Source organism: Vombatus ursinus, unplaced genomic scaffold, assembly GCF_900497805.2.
Source record: "Vombatus ursinus unplaced genomic scaffold, bare-nosed wombat genome assembly UNPS02014799.1, whole genome shotgun sequence".
Taxonomy (NCBI): domain Eukaryota; kingdom Metazoa; phylum Chordata; class Mammalia; order Diprotodontia; family Vombatidae; genus Vombatus; species Vombatus ursinus.
In genome coordinates, this window is record NW_020954577.1 from 47,549,703 (window position 1) to 47,575,111 (window position 25,409).

At 43.9% G+C, this 25,409-nt stretch overlaps 1 protein-coding gene and 1 long non-coding RNA gene across 3 annotated transcripts in view; one reads left to right on the forward strand and one right to left on the reverse strand.

Moving 5' to 3' along the window:
- Positions 1-6,720, forward strand: part of LOC114050591 — an 18,090-nt gene extending 11,370 nt beyond the window's left edge. Inside the window, exons 2-3 of the long non-coding RNA XR_003570027.1 lie at positions 1,494-1,631; positions 6,639-6,720. This is a non-coding gene — a long non-coding RNA (uncharacterized LOC114050591). The remainder of the gene's footprint in view (positions 1-1,493; positions 1,632-6,638) is intronic.
- The window catches only part of LOC114050588 (beta-chimaerin), a 291,310-nt gene continuing 271,687 nt past the window's right edge, over positions 5,787-25,409 (reverse strand). For both annotated transcript variants that reach the window (XM_027872402.1, XM_027872403.1), the window contains 6 exons: positions 21,828-21,912; positions 14,500-14,673; positions 14,010-14,087; positions 12,251-12,388; positions 10,096-10,201; positions 5,787-7,731 (listed from right to left, as the gene is read on the reverse strand). In XM_027872402.1, the coding sequence (XP_027728203.1) occupies positions 7,560-7,731; positions 10,096-10,201; positions 12,251-12,388; positions 14,010-14,087; positions 14,500-14,673; positions 21,828-21,912 (753 nt within the window). In that variant the 3' untranslated portion in view covers positions 5,787-7,559. The remainder of the gene's footprint in view (positions 7,732-10,095; positions 10,202-12,250; positions 12,389-14,009; positions 14,088-14,499; positions 14,674-21,827; positions 21,913-25,409) is intronic.

Sequence of the window (25,409 nt, forward strand, 5' to 3'; positions counted from 1 at the left end):
TCGAACCCTCTCGACCTCGGGCTCCCAGCCCCGGCCCGTGGGGGCTGCATTACACGGTCTCGGAGCTTGTCGTCGAACCCCCTAGACCTCGGGCTCCCAGCCCCGGCCCGTGGGGGCTGCATTACGCGGTCTCGGAGCTTGTCGTCGAACCCCCTCGACCTCCGGCTCCCAGCCCCTGCCCGTGGGGGCTGCATTACGCGGTCTCGGAGCTTGTCGTCGAACCCCCTCGACCTCGGGCTCCCAGCCCCGGCCCGTGGGGGCTGGATTACACGGTCTCAGAGGCCTCTGCCGGCTCTCGGCCTGTGATGCTAAGATCTCTCTGAGACTCAGTCTCCTCAAGGGTAAAGTGAAAGGCTTGCACTAGCCTGCCTCTGGGACCCCTTCCAGCTCCGGGGTCCTAGGATCCTGGGATTGTACTGAGTAAGTTAATGAGGCGGCTGGTGGGCAAATGGATTCTCGGATACTTAGGAAGAGCTCTGACCCGCCCTGCTTAGGGCAGTGACCCGCTGCATGGGGTCTCCCCCATGATCATGGCTTTGGAGCCGGAAGGGGCCTTAGTGGTCATCTTGTATGACCCCCTTCATTTTAGAGAGGAGGAACCTGAAGGCCCGAGAGAGAAGCGAGGGTACTGCCCAAGGAGATGCGGAGCACAGGTCTGCTGCCTCTAATCCAGCCTTCTCTACTGCCGCCCGGCCTCCCTTTGATCTGCTGCTGGATCTCGGACCTTCTCTCTCCTCGGCCTTTGGCTGCCCGCCAGCCCCGGGTCTCGTGCTTGAGAGAATCGGGGTGGGGGAGGGCGATGGGCCAGGGAGTACTCCCCTTGGTCCACAGCTTGCGCCCTTAGCGCGGCGTTGACCTTTCAGCTCCCTGCGGACAACAGGCAGGGTTTTCTGCACCTTTTTTGGGTCCTGGCCCCTGGTTTCTCTAGGGAAACCAATCTATGAACCGCTTCTCAGAAGAAAAAAATTATAAATAAAAGATGATAAATTTCGTTTAGACCCTAACTGTTAGAGGTTAATAAAAATAAAGATGATTTTTTTTCCCTTTCCAAGTTCTTGGACCCCTTAAAATCTGTCAGGATCTGCCCTGAGGGTTGGGAGGGACCTCAGAGACCATCAGTCCCATCCTAGCCTGAACTCGAATCATTATCCTACCTTACAAATGCTCATTCCACCTTTTCTTAAAAAACTTGGGGATGGGGGCAGGGCCAACACCTACCACGTGCCACCTGCCCCCCTTTTGGGGTAGTTTGAGTTGTTGGAGAATTTCTCCTAATAGCAAGTTTAAATTGGTCTCTAAAAATTCTTCCCCTTGCTCCTGAAGTCTGAGACCAGAAGGCTTTAGGCAAAGATTGATTCCTCAATCAGGAAAAGGCTGAGGGTTCAGGAGCTAGGGTGCCCATCTCTGATACCTCCAGCTTGGGAAGATTACCTTTCACAAGGCAAGTTGTTTACGGAAGTGCAAGTTTTTGCCTCTTGTCTATACTTTTACAGATGTCTTCTTTTGAGTTGAAGAGGGTCCCATGATTACCTGACATGGACTTGAGAGTTTAATGTGGATAAAGCCTTCTGAAGTACCAGGACACTGTTAGGCTCCCTTATTTACTCTGAGGCAGTCAGGAGCAAACAAAGGTATTGTATTGTCATCAAATCCTTCAAAGTGAAAAAGGGCTCTATAAATGCTAAAAAATAATACCCCAGATCCTAGTGAAAGGCACTCCCAAGAACACTCTGACCCACCTAGGGCAGAAAGGATTACTGGATGAGTCATAACCGGGCAAACACCAGAAGTGGTGCTGATAGGAGGCTTTTCTGCTTCCAGATTTTTGCTCATGGGCTTCTCTCTTAGTTCCCCATCCCCCATCTCTGGTTGGTGAAATTCCGTTCCTAGTAAGGCTACCTTTGGTCGACACAGCACCTACTGTGTGTCAGGCACTGTTCTAAGCACTGGGGGTACAGAGAAAGACATAGCCAGTCCCTGCCCTCAAGGAGCTTACATTCTAGTGGGTGACAGTCTTCTCTGATGACATCTGGCTGGCTAGGGCAGGGGTATAGGGCACTTCTCAACATCCTCCCCCCACCCCCCACAGCCCTTTATTTGGCACCTTTCTAATGGAACTTACTGCATTTTAGTTAAATGTGTACTTTTGATCTCTCTATTAGATTGCAAGCTCTCTGAGGGCAGGGGTAATGGGCTTCCTTCCCACCTTTTCCTCTTAGCATAGATCTCCTACATTAGGACTCTCTCACCTCTGGTGCCACCTCCTACAAGAAGACTTTCCTGATCATCCCTTGGTTAGTGTTTGGGCTGCTCTCCCCCAAAGTACTTTCTAAGTATTTCCTATTTACTTCTCTGAATCCTTGAGGCATTTCTGTGATCCGTGTTCCCCCCGTCCCTCATTGGCTGGAATGACTTTGTTATTATTTTGTACATATCTCATACTGACTTCTCTGTGTGTGTTTTGTATACTCCCACTAAGCTCCCTAAAGGCAGGGATTGTTTCTGTTTTGTCTTCATATGCCTTATACATAGTGGGTGTTCACAAATGCTTGTTGAATGAATCATTGGTTTCCTATTTCCCAGTAAGATCTCCATGGGGATAGGAATTGAATTTGTGATTTCACTGACCCCCAACTGTGAGGGGAGGCAACTCATTCTACCACTGCAAGTTGGCACCTTCTTTGCCACCTAAAGTCTTAGAGACTTGGTTAGAGCCCAGAATCCTACAACTAAGTAGGTGTCAGGGCAGGATTTGAACTGGGGAATTTCAAAACCATGAGGGCAACTGCTTATCCATTGTGTAACACTGCCTCTCAACAATTATTTATTAAATAAATAATTATTATAAATATATAATCACAATTAATACATAATTAATTTAATGAATGAATAAGCAAATATATAATTATGATAAATGAACATAATATATGATTAAATAAATGAAATTATAAGCAAACATAATTATAATAAATAAAATAATTATTTTTGATATTTTGAGGGGGGAAGAGAGACAAAGATTCTATTTATCTTGACCAGGCTTCTTCAGTGATTAGGACAAAATGCTGACCATGTATCTAGCCAAAACTCCGACACCTGGGAGATGTGCCCTTTTCCAAGCACAGCTGTAAATGGGATTATGGAGGAAGAGAAAGACATCATATATGGGCTATGAAAAAACAAACACAAGAAAACTTTTCTTTTTCATTCTTCTCTCTTCCATTACTTTCTTTTTGTTTGACCCAGCTAACAATTGCAACGCTTGAGCCTCTAGATCTAAGTTGTGACAACTGAGGACATTTTATTTTGGAAACAGTTCTTAGCTCTGCTGCCTACTGTCTGTGTGACTTTGGGCAAGTCACTTTACCTCTTGGACCTCAATTTCTTCCTCTGTGAGGGGAGGGGAGAGCTAGTTCTTTCCAGGTCCCATCTAGTTCCCAATCCTAAAATTCTACCCTAACTGGCATTTGACTGTCGTCTTCTTGCTATGTTTATAATTATCCTTATAGGCTGTCTGGCTGTGGTCAGGAAATTGGAGCTGTATCTGTTGACCATGTTGCATTGGTCCCAAGATGCTTGGGATCATGGTTCCTGAAACGTTGTAATGAGGTGTGACCAGCCTGTGGTAACAGACAGGTGGAGCATATGCTGGCTGGGTGGTCTGTGCTAAAGATTCAGGTGTGGTCAAGCTGAATGATTGAAGAACCTCATTCAGGACAGCTTCTCCAATGTGTCTGAATGTCCTAGGAAAGTTAAAGGGCACCAGCTGAGGCTCCTTCTGAAGTTAGGAGAGAATGACAGAGAGATCCCTGGAACGGTCTGGTTGTGCTGCACCCTGGCTTTGAGGAATGGTTGTAGGGCGAAGGGGCAAGAAGCCAGCTAGGAAGCAACCAACAGCATGTTGGAAGAGGCCTTTGAGTTCATTCCCTCCATGATCATGTCTTCCCTCTACCAGAACCCTAGTGAGTTGGGTCATCCAACCTTGGTCTGAAGACCTTTGGAGAGAAGGAGCCCATTACCCCTTGAAGCCCATTCCATGTTCAGATAGCTTGAATGATTATGACAATTTTCCTGACATGGAGCCTAAACCTACCTTGCTCCAACTCTCTCCAGTTACTCCTAGTTGTATCCTCTAAGGCTGGGGAGAAACTAATACAAGACCCCAGATGCGGCATGACTATATCCAAGTATGGTGGGACCTTCAGTTTGCTCCTTCTGGGAACAATGCTCCTCCTCACACAGCCCCTGACCCTTGTCAGATAGTGCTTCTGCCATCTTGGAATCATAAGGTTGATTTTTGGAAGGAAGCAGAGGGCTAGCATTGGTTCTATTCAATTTCAGCCTCTGAGTCTTTTGTGCTTCAGTTAGACCCCAGCATTGGGATCCCTCTCAGATTTGTGTAGGACAAATTGGATCGGTTAAATCTTCCTCCAGTCATTGATAAAAGTGTTGAAGAGTGAATTTCCCTATTAGAAATACCCAATCTGAGTTTGTTCAGATATGACCTAAAAGGCATCTTAGACAAATAAGCCATCTCATGATAATGGATGGGAACAATGGGTGATCAAAGGTTGGCCTCACCTTTGTAAATGCCCAGTAATGCTTAGTTTGTTCCAAGGTCATTCAGCTAGCAGCAGGAATTGTCAAGAACATAACTGAGAATCTGAGAGTAAGCAAAACTGGAGGGAAAAAAGCCTCTGGGTAGACTAAATGGACTTAACTTGACTCCTCTTAACACATTCTACCTTTCAACCCAAATAACTTTGCTGTTCCTGGTTCAAGACATTCTGTCTCCCATCTCCATGCCTTTGCATAGGCTGTGCCCCAAACCCCCCATATTCTCCTTTCTCACCTCCACCTTAGAATCCTTAACTGCCTCCAAAGCAGGTGTCATCTTCTATTTGAGGTCTGACCTTAGTGCCACCCCCCCAACTTGTTAGTGCTTCTCATCCCCTGAAATTACTTTGTATGTACTTATCTGGGTACATGGGGTGGCACCCCAGTAGAATATTTGCTCATCTTTATTTATTTATTTTTTTGATTCATCTTTATTTTCATGGCACAATGTCTTACACATAATATTTGCATAGTGGACCTGAATTCAAATTTGACCGCAGATACTCACTAGCTATGTGACCTGAGGCAAGTTGTTTAATCATTGTCTGCCTCAGTTTCCTCACCTGTAAAGGTGATAATAATAGCACCTTCCAGGGCTGTTGTGAAGATCAGATGAGTTATTTGTAACACACTCTGAAAACCTGAAAGTGCAAGAGAAATGCTTGTTGAATTGAATTATGCCACAAAACTCAAGGAGGCAGATGTTGTGTGGGAAGGGAAAGTCAACCTGGACTTCAAAACACAGCAACATACATACATACATACACATATATACACACACACAGATACATGCTTATATACATACACACATAGACATACACACACACACACACACACACACACACACACTTCCTGTCTTCCCCAAGGACCTCCTTGAGGGGGTGGAGAAGGGGAGTGTCCCACACAGAAGAGGGTGATTCCTTCCATCTGCAGGGTGCAGGGTTTAGAGGACGAAGGCTAGGTGAAGACAGGGTTAAGTGTTAGAATTTTAGACCTAACTTCCAAGCCAGGAGAACCCCAGGCCATGTATGAACAGCTGTTTTTTCTTCACGGCTTTAGGACTGCCCACAACCGCCATCTTTCTGAGCCCAAAGCATTTGGCCAACACTTTCCTTAAGAGCCGAACACGCATGTTTTATATTCACTAACTCGACAGGCACAAGAACTCTCAATACATTTAATGTTTCTTCCTTCCATTTACACTCTCATAAATTACAAAGCAGGTTCACGTCACAAAATAAAACCATTTCCAGATAATTTTTTATGACAGTATCAAGAATTACACACACTATGACAAAGCTGGACAATCATGGGGAAGCCCGAGAGTGGAAGCACCACCCCCAAACACCCACCCACCCACACCCACACACACCCACACACACACTGTGCAATCGTGCTGCCCGGGCCCAGAGCCCTTTTTGTGACTCCTCCCTCTTTTAGCGGACCAAGAAGACACTCTTCTTCCTCCTCCTCTTCCTCCTCTTCCACCTCTCTCTGCTTCACTTTGCACACAATGTAATATCAACAGTCAATTTTGCTTTTTGAGATCATCCAGAGACAGTGAGTGGTTAAATCACATGATTCAGATAATCAGAGGAAAAGATAAAAAAAAAACCCTAAACCAATAACAATCTGGGAGGGCGGTGATCTGAGTATATTTGTAAGATTTTGTCTGGGTGGGAATTCAGGTGCAAAGAGGCATATTAAGAAAACAGATGATCAATGCAGAGAAAACAGAACCTGTCATAGGATAAGATTAAATAATCGACTACAGATTAGTTTCTGAGAGGAATAACAGATTCTGGGGGAGACCCAAATTTACCAACTCCCCCTAAAGAAAGCAGCCCGTGGACTTCCTTGTAATAAGTGCAGAGGGAAGGCCCTTGCAAGTAAAGATGGGCTTTTGTCTTTATCCCCAGGCCCAGCACGGTGCCTTGTACATCATAGGCACTTTATCGATAAATAAATGCTGTTGGGTTGGAATGGAAAACACATTCAACAGAAGTATTACCTTTTTTCTGCAGCTTAACCTTCACGTGTACGACGATGGGACAAAGAGTTACCTTTGCCTCAAACAAGTTAATTTTCAAAGCTCTCCCAAGAAGAAGAAAGAAGCCAAACGTTCACTTATGCCTAGGGCCAAACTATAACCAGCATCCCCCCAGCCCCCTATCCCCTTTCCTTCTAAGTGACCCGCACTGGAAGATCCAATGGGGGAATGGAAGGCCATTCTTCAAACTCAGCCTTTGGAAACTGGCACTGCTTTTATGACAGGAGGCCGAAACTGCCATGTTTGTTCTAGACAACAGGATGTTGGCGCTCACTCGGAAACTCCAAAAGCTGGACTGTGCATGACATTTGGCATTGCCATGGGAAGCTTGGGTTACACTGGAGCTATGCCAAGAGAACACTGTAGGAGTGGTCCAGATTTTCATGGGATCCTGCAAGAACTCAGGGTAGGGCCTACTGAAGGGTGATAATAAATGCACTGCATTGAGTTCTCTTCTGCTAAAATAAAACACCATTCATTAACGTAAAAAATAAATTTTATAATATAGGTTTTGTCCAACATTTGACTTATAGAATTGTCTTTTTAGCAGGTGGGAAATGTCTTGAGAAGCTGCCCCCGAGTAAGGGGCCACTTGCATGCCCGAAAACACCACTGTTGAAAAGGTCTGCGTTCTTGTAATAAGTTAAAGAAACAATAATCCAGTGCTCTTCCTCAGAACAAATATACATAAGTGATCAGGCTAGAGACACAAGGCAAAGGGTTTTCTTTCCCTCCCCCTCATTCTTCCTAGGAGAGAGGTGCATGTCTAAGAGACGCAAGCAACTTTTTTTCTTTGTTTAAAAAATAAAGTCAGGCAAAATAAGAAATGTTTTCATTCCTCTCGCCTTATCAGCTCAGGCAGGGTTGAGGCCACACAGCCCACTTCCCCGTTGGCTTAGAACAAAACGTCTTCATTCTCTATTAAAATCTGCACAATGAGCTTCTGGTACCGCATGTCGTTGAGGGTAGCGAGGGTGCTTTCCTCCGGGGGCCTCATCAAGGTGGGGCCAAACACGATCCCCAGGTTCTCGGCGTTCATGAAGTTTTCTTTCTCATTCAGCGTGACTCTGAAAGACACAGGCACTCATCCATTACCTTCCTATAGAGCAAAAACAAAGGCAGCATGGTGCCAACTTGGCCTTGAAGCCAGGAAGACCTGGGTTCAAGTCCAGCCAACTTTTGATCCTGGGCAAGTCCTAACTTTTCAGTACTCTAGAGCTGAAGCACTCTTTATTTTGAGACAGTCTGTTTCATTCAGTAAGCATTTATTGAGCACTTACTGTGTACCTGGCACTAGGTTAGGTGCTGGGGAATGTAAAGTCAAAAAATACAAAACAATCTCTGCTCTTAAGGAGCTCATATTAATGGATCCTCCTTCCTTCAACTGTCTGAAGACAAACAGGAAAAGCATAGAGCCCATTTTATAAGTAGGAAAAGCAAGGAAAAAATTTAAGTGACTTATCAAGACAAACAGAAAAAGCATAAAGTCCATTTTACAGATGGGAAAATCAAGGAAAAAGAAATTTAAGTGATTTATCTTTGGCCCAAGAGGGAGTCAATTGAGCCTCCAAGTTTCTGGTTTATCTAAAAGATGGTACTCATGGAGGTTTGGCTAATTTCTCCCTCCTACGTGAGGCCTTTCCTGATCCCACCTTAATGACTAATGATTATTGTCCCCTCCTTTCCCCCATCAGGGACACTCTAACTCCCAGGCCAGTATGCTGCACTTTTTCCTCTGGATCCTACATTTGGAGCAAGGCAGACTTTCCACAGGAGAACACGATGTAATCTGAACATACTCAAGTTTTGCTTTGTTTTGTTTTAAATCAGTGGGAGTGGGTGTGAAAGGATAGACAGTAAAAACAGGTGATAACCATCCTGCCCCCTCCCACCCCCGCCCTTGGCCTCTAGAGCCCGCGAAGTCCAACATTCTTCCGTATTTCATTTTCTATGCCTATGTCCATCATCCCTCTCAGGAGTTGACTGAACACGATGATCTTTCAATCAAAAAAAAAGAAATCAGAGAAATTTAGGGAAAGGAGACCCTCCCAGATCAAAAGTAGAGGGTAGTGAAGGGAGCCCAGGATTATGGGATTCCACACTGAGAGCTGGAAGAGGCCTTGGGAGCCACTGAGAGTCCCAGATGAAGAGACACAGGCCCTGAGTGCTGAGAACTGACTTGTCCAAAGTCACACAGGGAGCAAGGGACAAAATTAGGATTTGAACCCAGGTCCTTTGAGTCCAAATCCATTGCTGATCCCATTATTCCATGTTGCCTTTTAGGGTCCAGCACTTCATTGATTCAGGTGCTGTAACTGAACATGTTCATCTAATCTAGCGATATTCAATCATGTACCTATAGTGAACATTATCCATCCCTCTCCTCCCCTCCCCCCTAAGAAAAAAAGGAGTTTGAGAAGCTTACATGGTTATGAACACATCACTATTAGTCCTGACTATGAGGCCTTGATCAAAGACCGGACTCACCAAAAGATGGAGCTGACAAATTGCAATCTACTAATTAGGTAGATGAAGCATGCCTTGGGACTTAAAATGAAACAGATTAACTATCTGGCATCAGAAATAGGCATTTCCTTTTGGGAGCGGGAAGGGCTAAGGTTCCAAGGTCACTTTCTCTATCACTGACCACCCTGAATTAGAAGATCATGGATCAAAGATTTTGAGCTTGAAAGCCACCTTGGGGGCTGTTGACTCCCAGTCTCGCATTTTACAGCTGAGGAAAGCCTAGAGGGGTCCAAGGTTCTGATATGGGATTTGAGCCAAGGTCTTCCTCACTCCCAGTCCACTGTGCTACCCCCTGCACCATGGCATCACTCCATTTCCATGATTCACAAGGCACATGAAGCAGTAGGGTTTGCTATCTCGGTGTCATCATTTTGGGTCTCAAACCCTATATTGGATCAATTTTATAGCCTCAACAATAATATTGCCTTTCTCCAATAGCATAAGGAACTCATGTCCTAACCTCCCCACAGAGACACATACTAAGAGATTGGAATGGAGGGAGATAAGTTTGAAATGAAATGCCCACTGTAACCGGCCTCCAATTCCAGGGCTCCCACTTTCACACACCAGAGGCACAGAGAGGCAAGAGAAAAGTACAGGACAGAGACGAGCCATGACAGGGTGCAGACCTGCACCAGGACAGAAGAGTGGAAGGTAGGGCTGAGGAGGAAGACAGGAGAGGCTGAAGGGCCGCTGTGAGAAGGAAGGAGGGAACTGGGTAAAAAAGGGGCATGGTCCAGAAAAAGGAGGCAGGTACGTGGATGAGCTGGGAAAAGTCCAGGGGGGCTGTTTTACTTGAAGCTGTCTTTTGAGTTGTGTAAAAATGCTCTAGTGTGTAACCAATGCCAACCCTCCCTTTGCCCAAACATGGCAGAAGCCATTTGGTTTGTGAGGCATCCACTTACTTCTTGAGATGAATCATTAGGTATCTGAGCGTCTCATAATGGGCAGGGGGCAGCAACATTAAGACTTCATGGACGGCCTCTAACCTCTCATCTGGATTGGAGATTTCTGTGAAATCAGACGACATGAATGTCAGCACACAGGACCAGGCTGTATGAAGAAGGTGAAGATACTCTGCTAGTGTGGTTGCTGTTTTTAAGAAACTAAAGGTTTCTGTTTTAAAATAAAATCCAATAGCTATGCAAGGAGAAATGACACAAGAAAAGTTTTCATCTAAAATTGACTGGTCCTCAAAGTATCCCAAAGAGGTAGGGCAGGTGCCTATTTCTACTGGAAAATGTGCCCCAGCTCTTCCTTGTGGTGGTAAAGGGGCCTGGCATCTCTCTATTGACCATCAGGTGCTTGTCTGAGCAGCAAGGTAGGGAAGACCTGAAGCTGGAGAACCCATTAATAGAAAGGTAAATAACAGCCTTGGGAACCCTTTAATACCAAGCACAGACTTGCTGAAGATAACAGCTGGATGAGGGTATAGCCAGGAGAAACTAAAACCTGAATGTTTCTAGAAAAAACATTCAGGATCATCTATTGGGAGGAAAAGACCTTCCTCACACCATTGATGGAAAACTGTATATTACCAGTCCCTGCCCTCAGGTAGCTTAAGTTGTACTGAGAAGGGGGAGGGAGGAGAGAATACAACCTGTATACAGAGAAGTAAATACCAAATACTTTCAAGAGGGAGATAATACTAACAACAGAGGAGAAAGGGAAAGGTCTTATAGTTGGTGGCATCTCAGCTGTACTTTGAAGGATGCTAAGGTTTATTGGATTGGATGTAATTGAATTTCATGGGAGACTCGATGGGGGCTCAAGTTTCAAAACAGGAATAGGCAACAATTTGATTTTTGCTGTTCAGTGGAGCAGATGTAATTCCAACAAGCTTTGGGGAGGAAGGGTACCTGTCACTAAGGCTAAAAGCTATTAGAAGAGGCGGCAGTTCCCTGAATAAAGCAGCGGTCCTTAGGCTGATTGGGAGGCAGGTGAAATCTCGAGGCAGAAAAATAGGGTTTAGAGGTGGAAGGGAGATTAGAAAACGCCTAGTCCAATTTCATTTGGAGGGACTGAAACCCACTGAAGTGACTTGACTTTCTCAAGGTCATGGGGGTAGTAAATAGCAGAACTAGGATGTGAACCCGGATCTTATGACTTCAAATCCAGCACTCTTTCCAGGAATAGCAACAATAGCTAATGTTTATATATGTGACAGGCAGTATGATACTTGTTATTATTTAGTCACGTCCAACTCTCTGTGACCCCATTTGGGGTTTTCTTGGCAAAGATCCTGGAGTGCATTGCCATTTCCTTCTCCAGCTCATTTTACAGATGTGGAAATTGAGGCAAACAGGGTGAAATGACTTGCCCAGGGTCACACAGCTAGTAAATGTCTGAGGATGATCTGAAGAAGGTCTTGCTGACTCCAGATCTAGCACTTGGTGCCCCCTCGGTGCCTGTAGTGATGCTGGGAACATAGGTAGGTAGGGTGACTGTGAATGCTGAATCCTTCCCATCCAGGGCTTCCAACAGCCCATATAACATGAGCATGATACAGGCACACTGGCATTAGACTTGAGTATGAGGAAGAGACAGGGAAGGACCAATTCCCAGGGATAGAAATTCCTGTTGCCCGGTCACGGCCAAGTCTACTGGAAGGCTCAGTGTCCCAATATTTCATTAAATGCACAGTCCTAGAGGAAGCATGGGGAAGGTGCTAGATTTGAAGTCAGGTAGACATGGGTTCAAATTCCACCTCAGATACTCAATAGCGGTGTGACCTGGGAAGGTAATTGAACTGCTCTGAGCCTCCATTCCATCTTCTATAAAACAGCGATGATAACATCACTTCTAGTAACTTCCTCACAGGGTCCTTGTGGGGCTCCACTGTGACCATCACTGTGAAGGATTTTGCCAAGCTTTGAGGCCATAGAAATGCCAACCCTTATTATGACTGGTGCTGGTCATCAAGAGCTGATGGCATTGGTAACTAAATGGAAAGCGTGGCAGAGACAATCGTTTATAATCCAAAGTTTTCATTTTCTTGTACTCAGAAGCTCTTTATTTAAACAAAACCAGGCTGCTACTCGCAGAGGGCTTCATACTTACTAGCTGCGTCTATAAACTTGGCATAGGTATCATAGGTGATGACAGGAATTGGCAAGTCTCGAAAGTACAGCTTCAGTGCCCCTGTGATGATGTTGATGTCTGGATATATGTGGGCAGATATATCTGCCTTCTCACCATCTAGGAGAGAGCCAAGAGATCCGTTACTAACTAGTGTCTTCATTTCTCCTTGGGTGCTTCAAAGCAGAAATAAAACTAGAAGAAAGCAAGAGAAGGGAAAAGTAAAGGAAGGAAAAGAAGGGAGAATAGTGAGGGAAAGGAAGAAGAAGAGCAAAAGGAAGAGAAGGGAGGGAAAAAAAGAAAGGAAAGGAAAGGAGAGGGAAAAGAAAGATGGGAGAGGAAAAGGAAAAAGGGGAGATAAGGAGGGAAATGGAAAAGAAAGAGGGAGAGAAAGGAGAAAGTGGAAGGAGGGAAAAACCCAATGATAAATGTTCCCATCTCAGGTTTTGACTAGCCACCTTTCAGTCCTAGAATGCCAAGAATATTCTACCAGTAGAACATAAGCTCCCTGAGAACAGGAATTTTTTTTTCTTTTCTTCTCTTCTCCTTTTCTTTTGTCATTGTGTCCCCAGTACCCACAATAATGATTTTACACATAACAGGCAGGTATTAAACATTCACTGAATTAAGTTGACTCTGGGAGGTAAGAAGGTAGTGTAAGATGTTGAAATTGATTCTGGAATCTAAAGACAAGGAGATGCAGATCACAGTTGGGGGAGTCCTGAGGGCTCCAGGGCACAGTGGGAGTCCATTAACAGACATGGCTATTGGCCAGTATAACATAAGTAGCAAAGATTCATTCCCTTTTGACAAAAGATGTGGGTGTCACGGACAAAATGCCAGCATCTCTTTTAAACTTGGGAACTTAAGAAAACAAAGGTCAGCAGAAATAGCTACTAGAGGAAAAATGTGCCCAGCAAGTCAAACACTACAACTCATTATTTCACCCCATTTCCTGCTTCTCTTCAACTTGAGGAGACGTAGGTATGGTATAGATCCTGCCTTGGAGTCAGAAAAATGTGTTCAAGTCCTGCTTCTAACACCTAATGGCCATATGACCATGCACAAGTCTTTAAAACTAAGTTACGGAGGAGTTGTTGATTTGCATAGGTACAAGGGCTTTCCACGCTAGAAGTTCCTATATGAAACTCATGGAGGGAAGGGACAAAAAATCCTTGCCCCTTTTAGCACCCTCACATCCTCACCTGCCACTTTGAGCTCTTCAGAGTAAAATGAGAGAATAAAAGAAAAAAGATTGTAAGAAGAGGGTCAGAAGTGAACAGACATCAAAAGAAAAGCCTGGATTCTCAGGATGAGCTGGAAGTGTGCTTAGGTGACCTTTCATTTTACAGATGAGGAAACACAAACACATAAGGTCATGTGACTTACTCAAAAGACATACCACTATTAAGTGTGAAGGAAGATTTGAACTCGGATCTTTCTGACTCCCACTCCAGGGCTCTAAGTGCTCCTTACTCTCCCTTGCTTTCCCTGAGCTCATACACTACGTTGGAGCTCCCCTCTCGGAGCAACCCGATGATCATGGCTTCTAGGAAAGCTGGCAATCTGTGTGGGTCAGTGTGGGAGTTCTGCCTGGCTGGGCACACTGGTTCTTCCCCTTCAGCAATGTACTCATGAATGGAACCAAAGAAACTGCCTCCAAATGAAATTCATTGTCAAACCTGTTCACCAGGAGGGTGTCTGATGACCAAACGAGGCAGGAGGGAATTCTCAAGCATACCTCTGTCAAAAGCCATCTTGACGTCTTCGATGTGTTCAGTGAACCCTGAGACTCTGTACAGGCCTTCTGACTTTAAACCTGAAAAAGGAAAACACAGGGGGCTGAATTTCAGCCCCCTCCCTGCAAAACAATAACCTTAAACAAGAAAGGACAGGAATATTGGTGATTTGTCACCATGTGGGAATTTCCAGTGTGGGAACTCCCTCCACTAAGTCCTAGGGGAATCTTTGGCTGGGGCATAGGGAGGCAGCAAGTGCCTTGCCCACGATCATCCTGCAGGTAAGTATTGAGGAAGGATTTGAGTCCTGGTGTTCTTGACCCCACCCCACAGTATTCTGTCTATTATAACACCTGTAAGGGGATGGGGGGATATGTTGACTCTGTCAGCAGAGCAAACTTCAGGAGGATTCCTTCAACAATGCTGGGCAGGGCCCCTCAATCTGGAACCTCTCAAAGTCTAAACCCCAGCAACAGCTATTTCTTCCCAAACCTCTGCCCTCGATCTCCCGAATGCACATGTCCACCACCATGGGCCTCTGGGTGTTGTGGGCCTTCACCAGGGTGGTGAGATCACAGCAGTACACTTTCTTGATGCGCTTGAGGTCTGGCTGACAGTCATTCGGAACGTGCTTGGAGCATTGCTTGTGGACATTCAGGCCACAATCTGAAAAAAAGGGCAGGATCTCATTAGTTCTTGAATCGCTTCTTGAAGTCTGCCCTGAGTTCCTGATGGCTAATTTGTTCTCTGTTGCATGTGCACGGGCAGGTCTGAAGGGTCAAGATGCTCACGGTGATTGTGAATGGTCCTATAGTTAGCAGTGTGAAAATCTTAGTGCCTCCCCCGATTGTCTCATGGTGCTGACCAGCATTTCTGACCTATCTGTTATGACTCCAGCCCACTGTGTCAGGCATACCTCATTCTAATGGCTCTGGAAATGAGCCTGGGTGAACCCATAGATAAGAGCATGGAATCCTGAGTCCCCTTCAAAGCTGCCACCCAGAAGTCTCTCCTGATCCCCACCCCCAAACTGTAAACACACAGTGTTGTTCCCTGCCCCACAACCCCCCAAATAGACTACTCTATCCTTAATAAATGTATTTGCTTAATATGCTCAATAACATGCTTATTGACTATAATTAAATCTGGAAGAGACTATTAGAGATAATCCGAGATCACTGGCTTGTAGATTTGCAGCAGAAGAAACCTTGGAGGCTGTTAGTTTAGCACCTCTCATTTTACAGATGAGAAAACTGAGTCCTAAAGAGTTTATAAGTCACTTGCCCAAGGTCATGAATTTTGTAAGTGACAGAACCAGGATCTGAGCTCAAGTCCTCAAACTCTGGGTCTGGGCACCCTTTCCGATGTACCAAGCTGCCTTCCCAAGCCAACACCCCCATTTTGCAGGTGACAAAGCTGAAACTTAGAGAGAGGAAGAGAGATCTGTCCCAAACCATGCAGCTAGTAGGCATTCATGCACAAAGTACCATAGCCCAAGGGTCTGGGTCTACTTATCCCTGAACATTTAGCCCCCTAGATCAGTTTTCTCTGAACGATCCAAGAGATGTAGAAAGGGGAAAGTAGGCAATGGCCTGACAAAAGGCCTGGGTGGGTGGAGGGCTCCAAGTCAGCTCTTAATGTCCAAGTAGCAGAGCTCGGGAACATGGCAGATCTTACAGTCAGCCCAGCACACCCCAAGTCCAATGCTCTATCTACTATATCAACAATGCCCAGGACACAGTAGGGGCTTAATAGATGCTTTTTGATTGATCGATTATCCAGAATCACTCTCTGGTAAGTCAGGGGGTTGCTACTGTGGAATCAGGGAGCTTACTGCCAAGGAAATATGAATGCAGAACCACTTTCACCCTTTACCCTGACCCCTGAAGGAGGAAAAACCTAAATACAACATTCCATCATCTTGAGCACATAGGTTAATTTCTGGCTACCTCTACATGCGGCCCCTCTAAATGATGGTTGCTATGAATGAAAGTAGGAGCCTCATTTATTGATGAATAATTTTATTTGGTGTGGTGGGAGAAACAACTTTTCCCGACTGCTACCATGATGTATGAATTTAAGGTCCTTGCTAGGGAATTGTTTACATTCTTACACCTCGCCATACCAAGGATGCATATTGTGTATCTTTGTAGCCAGGTAACCTTAGAGGAAAAGCTACAATGAAGTTAATCATTTTTTACTCATATTCTCAACATGCCAGAATAGTGCTTAGACTAATTTGCTCATAGACTGCTCTATTAATTAAGTCCTTATGAAATTATTTCCTTGACTCCACTTTTCTTCAAGAAAATGCAATTAACCTATTTATGAACCAATGATCATTATTAATAGTAGTAATGGTATAAGAACTTACTTTCAAACATGGCACTTTCTAGTCACAAAGTCCTTTCATGTACATGATCTCATTCAGGTTCCAGAATAAACAGGTCTTCCATTTTTTTAGAAATGAGGAAACCGAGGCCCAAAGAGCATAGATGTCTTGCCTGAAGCACCAAGCTAGTCATTAATGAAACTGGCACTTAAGCCAGATTACCTCCAAGTTCACCGATCTTTCTATTACATACCACTCTAGATAACTGAAATCCTGAGTATCAAAAGAAGTCTTCGAGATGGTTCAGCAGTGTTTCCTAAAGCTATCACTCAATCAATCATTTATGAGTGGTTAATTAATCATTTATTGTATAATTATTAATATACACTAGGGACTATGCCAGATGCTGGAGCCACAAAGACAAAAGTATGAGAGTGTCTGCCCTCATGGGGCTTGTGTTCTATGTAGCTAGGCTGCCGGTGATTCATAAGGGGGTGCTGATGGGTGGTGTGAACAGCTTCACTCTGCTTTCCTCCCTCTGCCCTTTGATCTAGCCTGGGCCAGAGATGAGCAAAGTAGTTGTTGAGAACCTTTGAGAGGTGGCCAGCGCCCCGGCAGGGGGATGGACTGGATGACCTCTCAGGTCCCTTGATTGGGGAGGCAGTGGCAGAGTGGAGAGGACCCTAAATTTGAGTCAGAGGACACAGGTTAAAAACTCACCTTTGAAACTTACTACCTGTGTGACCTTGGGCAAGTCACTGAACCTCCATGGGCCTCAGTTTCCTCATCTGTAAAATAAGGAGGTTGAACTGAATGGCTTCTGAGGTCCCTTTCAGTTCTGGGATCCTGTGAACTACCAGTACAATTCTACCCAGAATGGGCTGAGCTTTTAGCGTGGGCTTCCTGAGGTCCCTGGGAAGGGTGTCACAAAGCCAGTTCTCTCGCTCCCTCAGCTTTCTCTCCACTGTTTCTAGGCCCTTCAAGGGCTTAGTCAGGGGACCTCCATTCCCCCCACAATACAGGCTTTATTTTGCCACCTGTAAAATTAGTAATAATGAAGACATGGCCTCTAGCCAGGGCACCACAGGGCTCTCTGCATTGCAGCGCCATGTAATAGAATAATTAGAGTAATTATTTATAGAGCCTATCAAAATCCTCAGCTGAAAGGGGGCATTGGAGTTCGCTGAAGCCATGAAAACCCTCTTAGCAGGTGGCATCCACTAATGGATATTTTCAGCCAATGAGAATCAGGCCGATCGGGGCAAGAACCTACTTAATCCAAGTTAACAAAAGCATCTCCCTGTTTAACGAGGCTTTCTAATTTCATTCCTCTGGAGACTCAGAGAATCTCAGTGGTCACCAAGCCCAAACCAAGAATGCCCTTAACATGATCTTGGCTAAGTAGCCATCCTGTCTTCAGTAAAGCGGGGCTTCTTAACTTGGGCTATATAAATTTGTTTTTAAAAGTCTTTTTATAAATGTACTTCAATATAATTGGTTTTTTTTGTAGTCCTTTATATTTTATTTTATGCATTTAAAAACATGATTCAGAAAAGAGGTCCATAGCTTCAATCAAATGCCCAAGTGTTCTATTCTTAAAAAAAAAAAAAAAGTAAATAAGTCCTGGTTTACAAATATACAATTAAGGGAAAACCCGGTGTTTGCAGAGGGAGTCCCGTCCACTTTGGGAATGCTCTGATTACTAGGAAGTTTAAGATGTGTGATGGGAAGTGTGGTGTAGTTATAAGAGCATCAGACTTAGAACCAGGAGAATTCTGGGTTTGAATCCTGCATCCAATACCCTCCACCACTTTGGGCCTGTTCCCTCATCTTTTAAATGGGGTTAATAATGTCTGCAGCACTGAGCTCATGAAAGACAGCTTGGTGTCATGGAGAGAGGGGTAAACTTGGAGTCAGGAAGAGCTAGGTTCAAATCTTGCTTCTCATACTTGCTAGCTGTGTGACTCTGGACAAGTCGCTTAATCTCCTTTTGCCTCAGTTTCCTCATCTATAAGATTGGGGGATGAAAATGGCGCTTACCTTCCAGTGTCATCATGAGGATCAAATGAGATAATTGGTATAAATAGCTCAGCCATTGTTAAAGCCTGACGTAAATGTCAGCTGTTATATTTATTTACTTTTATTGTCTGAGAATGGGCCTCTCTTTGGTTATAGTTACAAAGAGGTTGGGACCTCCCGGCAGTTCACATAGTAGGAAGACAATAGGTGTAGCAAGTGGGCTAGGACGAGAGTTGCAAAGAGGCAAATTTTGGCTTGATATCAGAGGAAAAAAAGCCTGGCTTCCTAACACTGAGAGCTGCTCCAAAATGGGATGGGCTGCCTGGGGAGGTAGTGAGCTCACTGGAGGTCTTGGCACAGAGATTAGATGACCTTCGATCAGTGTTATGGTAGAGTCTTTCTCAGGCAGGACTTTGGATTTTGAGTAAGAGTCTCTGAGCTCACATTCTAACTCTCTTCCCTACTCCCCAAGTGACACTGGGCAAATCATATAGCTTCTCTGGGCTTTGGGTTCCCCCTCTCTAAGTGATAGGGTTGGACTAAATGACCTTTATGTCCCTTTCCAGCTCCAAACCTATGATCCAATGGGAGATGGTTCCTGAAGTCCCTTCCGACTGCGAGATTCTGAGATTCTGGGATTCCATGTCTTAAGTGACCTCATGGGGTCATAGCAAGGATCGGATGTGATTCCATATGTGAGCTCTCTTTGTTTTTGGGTAGGCAGAAGCACGGCAGTGTGTTAATGAGCACACTTCTGTGTTTTAAAGTAGCTTAGCTACTCTCAATTTTTAATTTACTTGCATTGTTGGTGCAACTGATCCAACCATTCTGGAGAGCATTTTGGAACTATGCCTAAAGGGCTACAAAATTGTGCATACATCGGTATCCCAAAGAGATCATAAAAATGGGAAAAGGACCCATAAGTACAAAAATATTTATAGTAGCTCTTTTTGTGGTGGCCAAGAATTGGAAATTGAGGGGATGCCCATCAATTGGGGAATGGCTGAACAAGTTGTGGTATATGAATGTAATGGAATGCTACTGTGTTATAAGAAATGATGAGCAAGATGGTTTCAGAAAAACCTGGATTTATATGAACTGATGCTGAATAAAGTAAGCAGAACCAGGAGAACATTGTATACAGTAACAGCAACACTGTGCAATGACCAACTTAGCTCTTCTCAGCAACACAGTGATTTAAGATAATTCTAATAGACTCATGATGGAAAATGCTATCCACATCCAGAGAAAGAACTATGGAGACTGAATGCAGATCGAAGCACACTCTGCTTTCTCTCTCTCTCTCTCTCTTTTTTTTTGTTTTATTTTGTTTCCTCTTTCTCGTGATTCCTCCCATTGGTTCTAATTCTTCTTTACAACATGACTAATGTGAAAATATATTTAATATGAATGTACATGTAGAGCCTATATCAGATTGCACACCATCTTGGGGAGGGGGGAGGGGGAAGGGGGAAGGCAAGGGAAGTGGAAAAAATTTAGAACTCAAAATCTTAAGGAAGTGAATGTTGAAAACTAAAAATAAATAAACTAATTAGTAAAAAAGTATTAATTTACTGCCTTGGTTCTCTCCTTTCCACCCAAGGAATAAGTCTCCAAACTAGATCGCCCCTATATCTATCTATCTATCTATCTATCTATCTATCTATCTATCTGTCTGTCTGTCTGTCTGTCTGTCTGTCTGTCTATCTATCTATCTGTCTCTCTATCTATCTATCTATCTGTCTGTCTATCTATCTATCTATCTCTCTATCTATCTATCTATCTATCTATCTATCTGTCTCTCTATCTCTCTATCTATCTCTCTATCTATATCTATCTATCTATATCTATTGATAGATATAGGTAGATAGATAGATAGAGAGATAGAGAGACAGATAGATATCTTATATACAGGTGGAGAAAACTCAAAGAATCATCCATGCCATCTGGCTAAAGAAAAGATTTACTTGGTGACAGTGAATTTGACTGACTGGGCCCAAAGCATGTTGGTTGGTTTTGGGCCATTCAAAAAGAAGCTCTCCTGGGATAAGATGGGATTGTTTGGCAAAATGTGGTTTGCTGTTATTGGGTGACTCCCTTTACTGTTTCCTGGCTTTCCCACAAACTTTTCCCTTATTTATCTACAGAAGCTCAAATATTGATGTTTTTTAAAAGGAGAAGGATTTACATGAAGTAGACAAAATATTGCACTCATGGGAAGCAATAAAGTTCCATGTGCTGTATGAATGCAAAGCCCTCTAGAAGTGCCCAAGTTTATATACACACACACACACACACACACACACACACACACACATACATATATGCACATGCTATATTCTATATATAATATATATTCACTATATTCTATATATACTACATATATACCATATTCTACATAAATATTATATATATATGTACATCAATAAGGGGAGATGAGGGCCAAGTGATAGTTTTCTTTCATCTATTCTTCATTTATCAGTGATCCCTGTGCCTGAAAGAATGACATGCAAGGTCAAGCAATCTCTATTGGGCAATGTGATTTAACGACATAATTGTTGAAATATATTTATTAAAAACACATATGTTTATCCTGGAGAAAGCTGTGCCTCCTCTGCTAAGGAGAGGGTCCTATGGACACACGTCAATTTGGGCCCCACAGGGCAGAACAAAGATTGTTCTGCTACAACCACCCACAAAGATTTTTCAAATTCAAATTTGTGAGTTCATTGGCCAAGGGAACTCCTGGTGAGAAAACTCCCTCTCCTGAAGCCTATTGGCACCTTCTTTGTAACTTAAAGCTTAAGAGAGTTTCCCTGGAGTACCAAGATGTTAGAGGACTCATCCAGGATCTTACAAACAGATCAAAGGTATCAGTGTGGGATTTGAACCCGGGTCCTCCTGCCTCTGAGGTGATGCTCTCTGACCACTATGCTACACTGCCTCATTAACAGGAAAAATACACGTATTTTCATGGTGCTCTTAGACCCTCAGTTACCAAGAATAAAACACAGAATTCAGTTCCATTACCAATCTGATGGCAGAAAGAACAGAGCAGGGCCATTATTTTTTAAGTCCAGTTTTTTTGTAGGGAGTGAGGGGGTGAGAAAGGAAAAGAAAGACTACGGTTTAAGGAAACAGGTGTGTCCTTGATTCGTTCAGGCACACCATGGACTTTTCAAAGCTCCTGCTCATTATGGGAAGAAAGAAGGATGAGTTACAAACCTCATATTTATTCAGTGAAAAGAGAAATCAAGTCAACAAAATGCTTCCTCTCTTGCCCTTGAGCACACCTCAAGCAATATCCCTACTGAGGGGCTGAGATGTGCCGTAACGTAAGGAGCCTTTGGGTGGGTGGGTGGACAATCTGGGAGAAGCTCCCTCCCGTCACTTAGCTTTGTTATTTACATGTTTATCAGGTATCTTTGCTTCATGGAGTTAGAACAAGACAATCTGAGGTCTGAACTACCTGAGCACCTGACCCCCTGGGCGATGAGTCCCCACATGAAGTTGGCACAGTATTCACACCAGTGCGGTCCTCGGAACGTGTGCACCTGTGATTCAAAACAGAAGAGACAAATCAGGAAACCTGAAGCAATCAAGAGGCAGGGGAGGGAGGGAGGGGTGTCTAATGGAAGGAAAAAGTAAATTTAAGTCATGAAACAGAAGGATCCCGGGCCATCGAGAAGACCTGCCCCTCACTTCGGGGCTCATTTCTCCCAAGAGTTCAGAGCTTGAAACAGGAAAGACAAAGTGAGGTTTGGTGTTTTGATATTTCAAATATCATTGGCCGCCCCATCCCCCTCACCACTGTTCCATCACGGCACAGATACAAGGGTGTGTGGTGAAGCAGATTATAGTGGGGGGCATACCATGGGACAAAGGAGGAAGACCCACAGCCTCAAAAACCAAGGTAGCAATCGAGCAATTATCAATAGACACAAACATTCCAATAAGCAAAGAAGAACACAGCTTCCTTTAAGTGGAGTCAAGTATATACAGGGCACCTGAACCGTCTTATAGCAGTTTTAGAGTTACTAAAGCTTAAACTACACTAAGGTTTTGAGGAAACTCTGTATGTGAATGTGTATGTGTGTATGGGTATGTGTATGTATGTGTATATATACAATACTATACATTTATTAAGTTAAAATAAGCACCTATGTGTCATCTATATATTGTGTACCTCGATATTAATATGTATAAACATATCTATATCCATGCATGCATCTCTATATGTCTATATCTGTATCTATATATTAATATGTATGCCCATATCTATACCTATACGTATACATCTCTATATAGCTATATCTGTATCTATATATTAGTATGTATACACATATCTAACCTATATGTATACAACGCTATATATGTATATCTGGATCTATATATTAATATGTATACATATAAACCAGCTAGTAAAATTTGCAAAGCTGCCCTATTTTTTTCCCTTCTGTGCATTATTTTACGAAATATTTTTATAAAAATGAAATGGAAAAAGAGAGCAAGGCATATATTTTAATTCCTGCATTCGGCACACACACATACATACACACACACACACACACACACACACACACACCCCAACATATATACACACGCACACACATAATCCAAACCAACCCAGGGGCTCCTGGGCCCATCCAGCAAGGCAGAACCCAACTGCAGAGAACCTTGGTTGATGTCATCATAAGCTGCATAAGAACTTCAATACCGGGATTCTGGGCAGGCATGTGTAAATGAAGTCCAAACATGGAGTAACCGAACCATAAAAATGCGGCAGTGCAGAGCGGTGGGTAGAGGGAGCCGGCCTCAGTGTCAGGAAGTCCTTGGTTCCAGTCTTGTCTGACTCAAGCTGGCCGAGTGACTCTGAGGAGCTAAGGCCAAGTCGGAGGCAGGCAGCCGCCTTCGTCAGTGGGGAATTTCCTCCCCAGGAGTTCCCCATATCCAATCTGTTCCCTCTTAACCCTCACTCCCAAGAGCAGCTAAAAACTGAGATGACCTAGTGTGCAAGCTAAGAGTGACTTTTAGCCAGGAATGCCAAGACTCTAAGTCAGGAATACCTAGGTTCAAACCCTTTCTTTGGGAAGGACATAAACTCTCTGAGCCTCGGTTTCCTCATCTGTACAATGGGAATAAAGTATTTAACTCACAGGGTTGTGAGGCTCAATTGGGATAATGAATGTAAAATGCTTTGGTCACTATGAAGGGCCTAAAATGGCAGTTTTTATTATTAAAGAGGAACACCAGAAAAAAAGGGGGGGGGAGATCCTTGTAGATAATCCTTGGGCATTTGGAAGCAATTAGAACAAAAACACTCAACATTTCAGAGGCTTTTTAGCAGTCTGGTCCAGTGACAACGCGAGGCTAAAAGCTTTACTAAGCAGCAGTAAATATTGAAGGGCGGTCTTTGCATCCCTTGGGGCCCAAGGTCCGTCAGAGTTGCCTGAGGGAGTACACTCTCTGCTGCCGGTGCTAGACGCTGGTGCTTTGTCTCAGCAACGAGAGCGTACCATTCTGACTGCTTGTTCCTCTAACATTCAGTCTTCAGAAGTCCTCCCTGGGTGAGGAGAGGGATGAGGGGAACTGCTCACAAATTATTTCACATAAAAACCAAGCATTTTGTACCTTTTTTAAAACTCCCAATAGAAACTTAAAAGTCCTGAGTTCAAGCCCATCTCTGTCACTGAGTGGCTATGTGACCATGAGCATGACTTCACTACTCCAGGACTCATTTTCCTCATCTATAAAATGAAGCAATTGGACTAGATTAGGTCTCTAAGTTCCCTTCCAGTTTTAAATCTGTGATTGGGTGAACTGTCTGGATCAATAACAATCTAGTTATTTGTAATAATAATAATAGTTCACGTTTATATAACACTTTAAGGTAGTGCTTTACAAATATCTCATTTGACCCTCACAACAACTCTGGGAGGTAGGTGCTACTGTCCTCATTTTACAGTTGGGGAAACTGAGGCAGGCAGCAGTTGAGTAATTTGCTCAGGGTCACCCAAATAATAGGTGAGGACAAATCTGGACTCATGTCTTCCTGACTCCAGGTCCACTGTGCCATCTAGCTGCCTTTGGTCTAATGCAAAGTGTCCCCAGTCCAACCCACCGATGGAAGACCTACACTGATAACCATCATGGATCCATCAGGGTATCGAGGTATCACTTCAGCAGAGTATTATCTAATTCACTGACATTTTATATTCTAACTATCATGTGAACAAAATATTGGACTAAGCAGAATACTCATTTCTAGCAGATCGAACTCTAGTGAGCCCAGTTACTATTCTGTTTGGAAGTCCAAATATTTTAAAAATACAGTATTCAGTGTTGGGCCAAGAAAGCCTAACTCTAGAAAGTGCTGAACTGCCAGGGAATCCTAAGTCTCTACAGAGGCATAACCAGGGCAGGGCAATCAGAGCTCTGTCCTAGGGTGCAGAAATGCTGAGGGCGTTGCAAGTGAGAGGTCACCTAATCCAACTTTCTACTTAAAAAACGGGAAACAAAGCTTGGATAATGTAATTAACTTGTACAGTCATTCAGGTTGTAAGTAGCAATGCCGAAATTAAGTCCCAAGTCTTTGGACTCCCGATCCAATGTCCTTTCTCTGTCCCATGCTACCTCCCCATCTTAGGCAGGGAAAGCAAGGACTGGATCTGTGATTTAACTGACGGAGGGAACTCTCAGGGGAGGAAATTCCCTCCACAAAGAGAGGTGGGCACCTTCTCTGCAACTTAGTCTTAGAGCGCTGCCTGGAGCAGTGTGAAGGTTAAGTGACTTTCCCAGGGTCACACAGCGAAAATGGGTCAGCATCAGGGCTTAAAGATCTGCTGGGTTTTGAGGCTGATTCTCTATCCACTATAGCACTCTGCTTCTCTGTAGAGTTCCTTTCATTTCTAATGCTGTTTTTTTGCAAATTTCTTTTAAAGGTCACAAAGTTCCATTTTTACTGGCTCCTTGTATGAACCACCTCCTCAAAGCTCTGCTACACACACACACACACACACACACACACACACACACACACACACACACACAC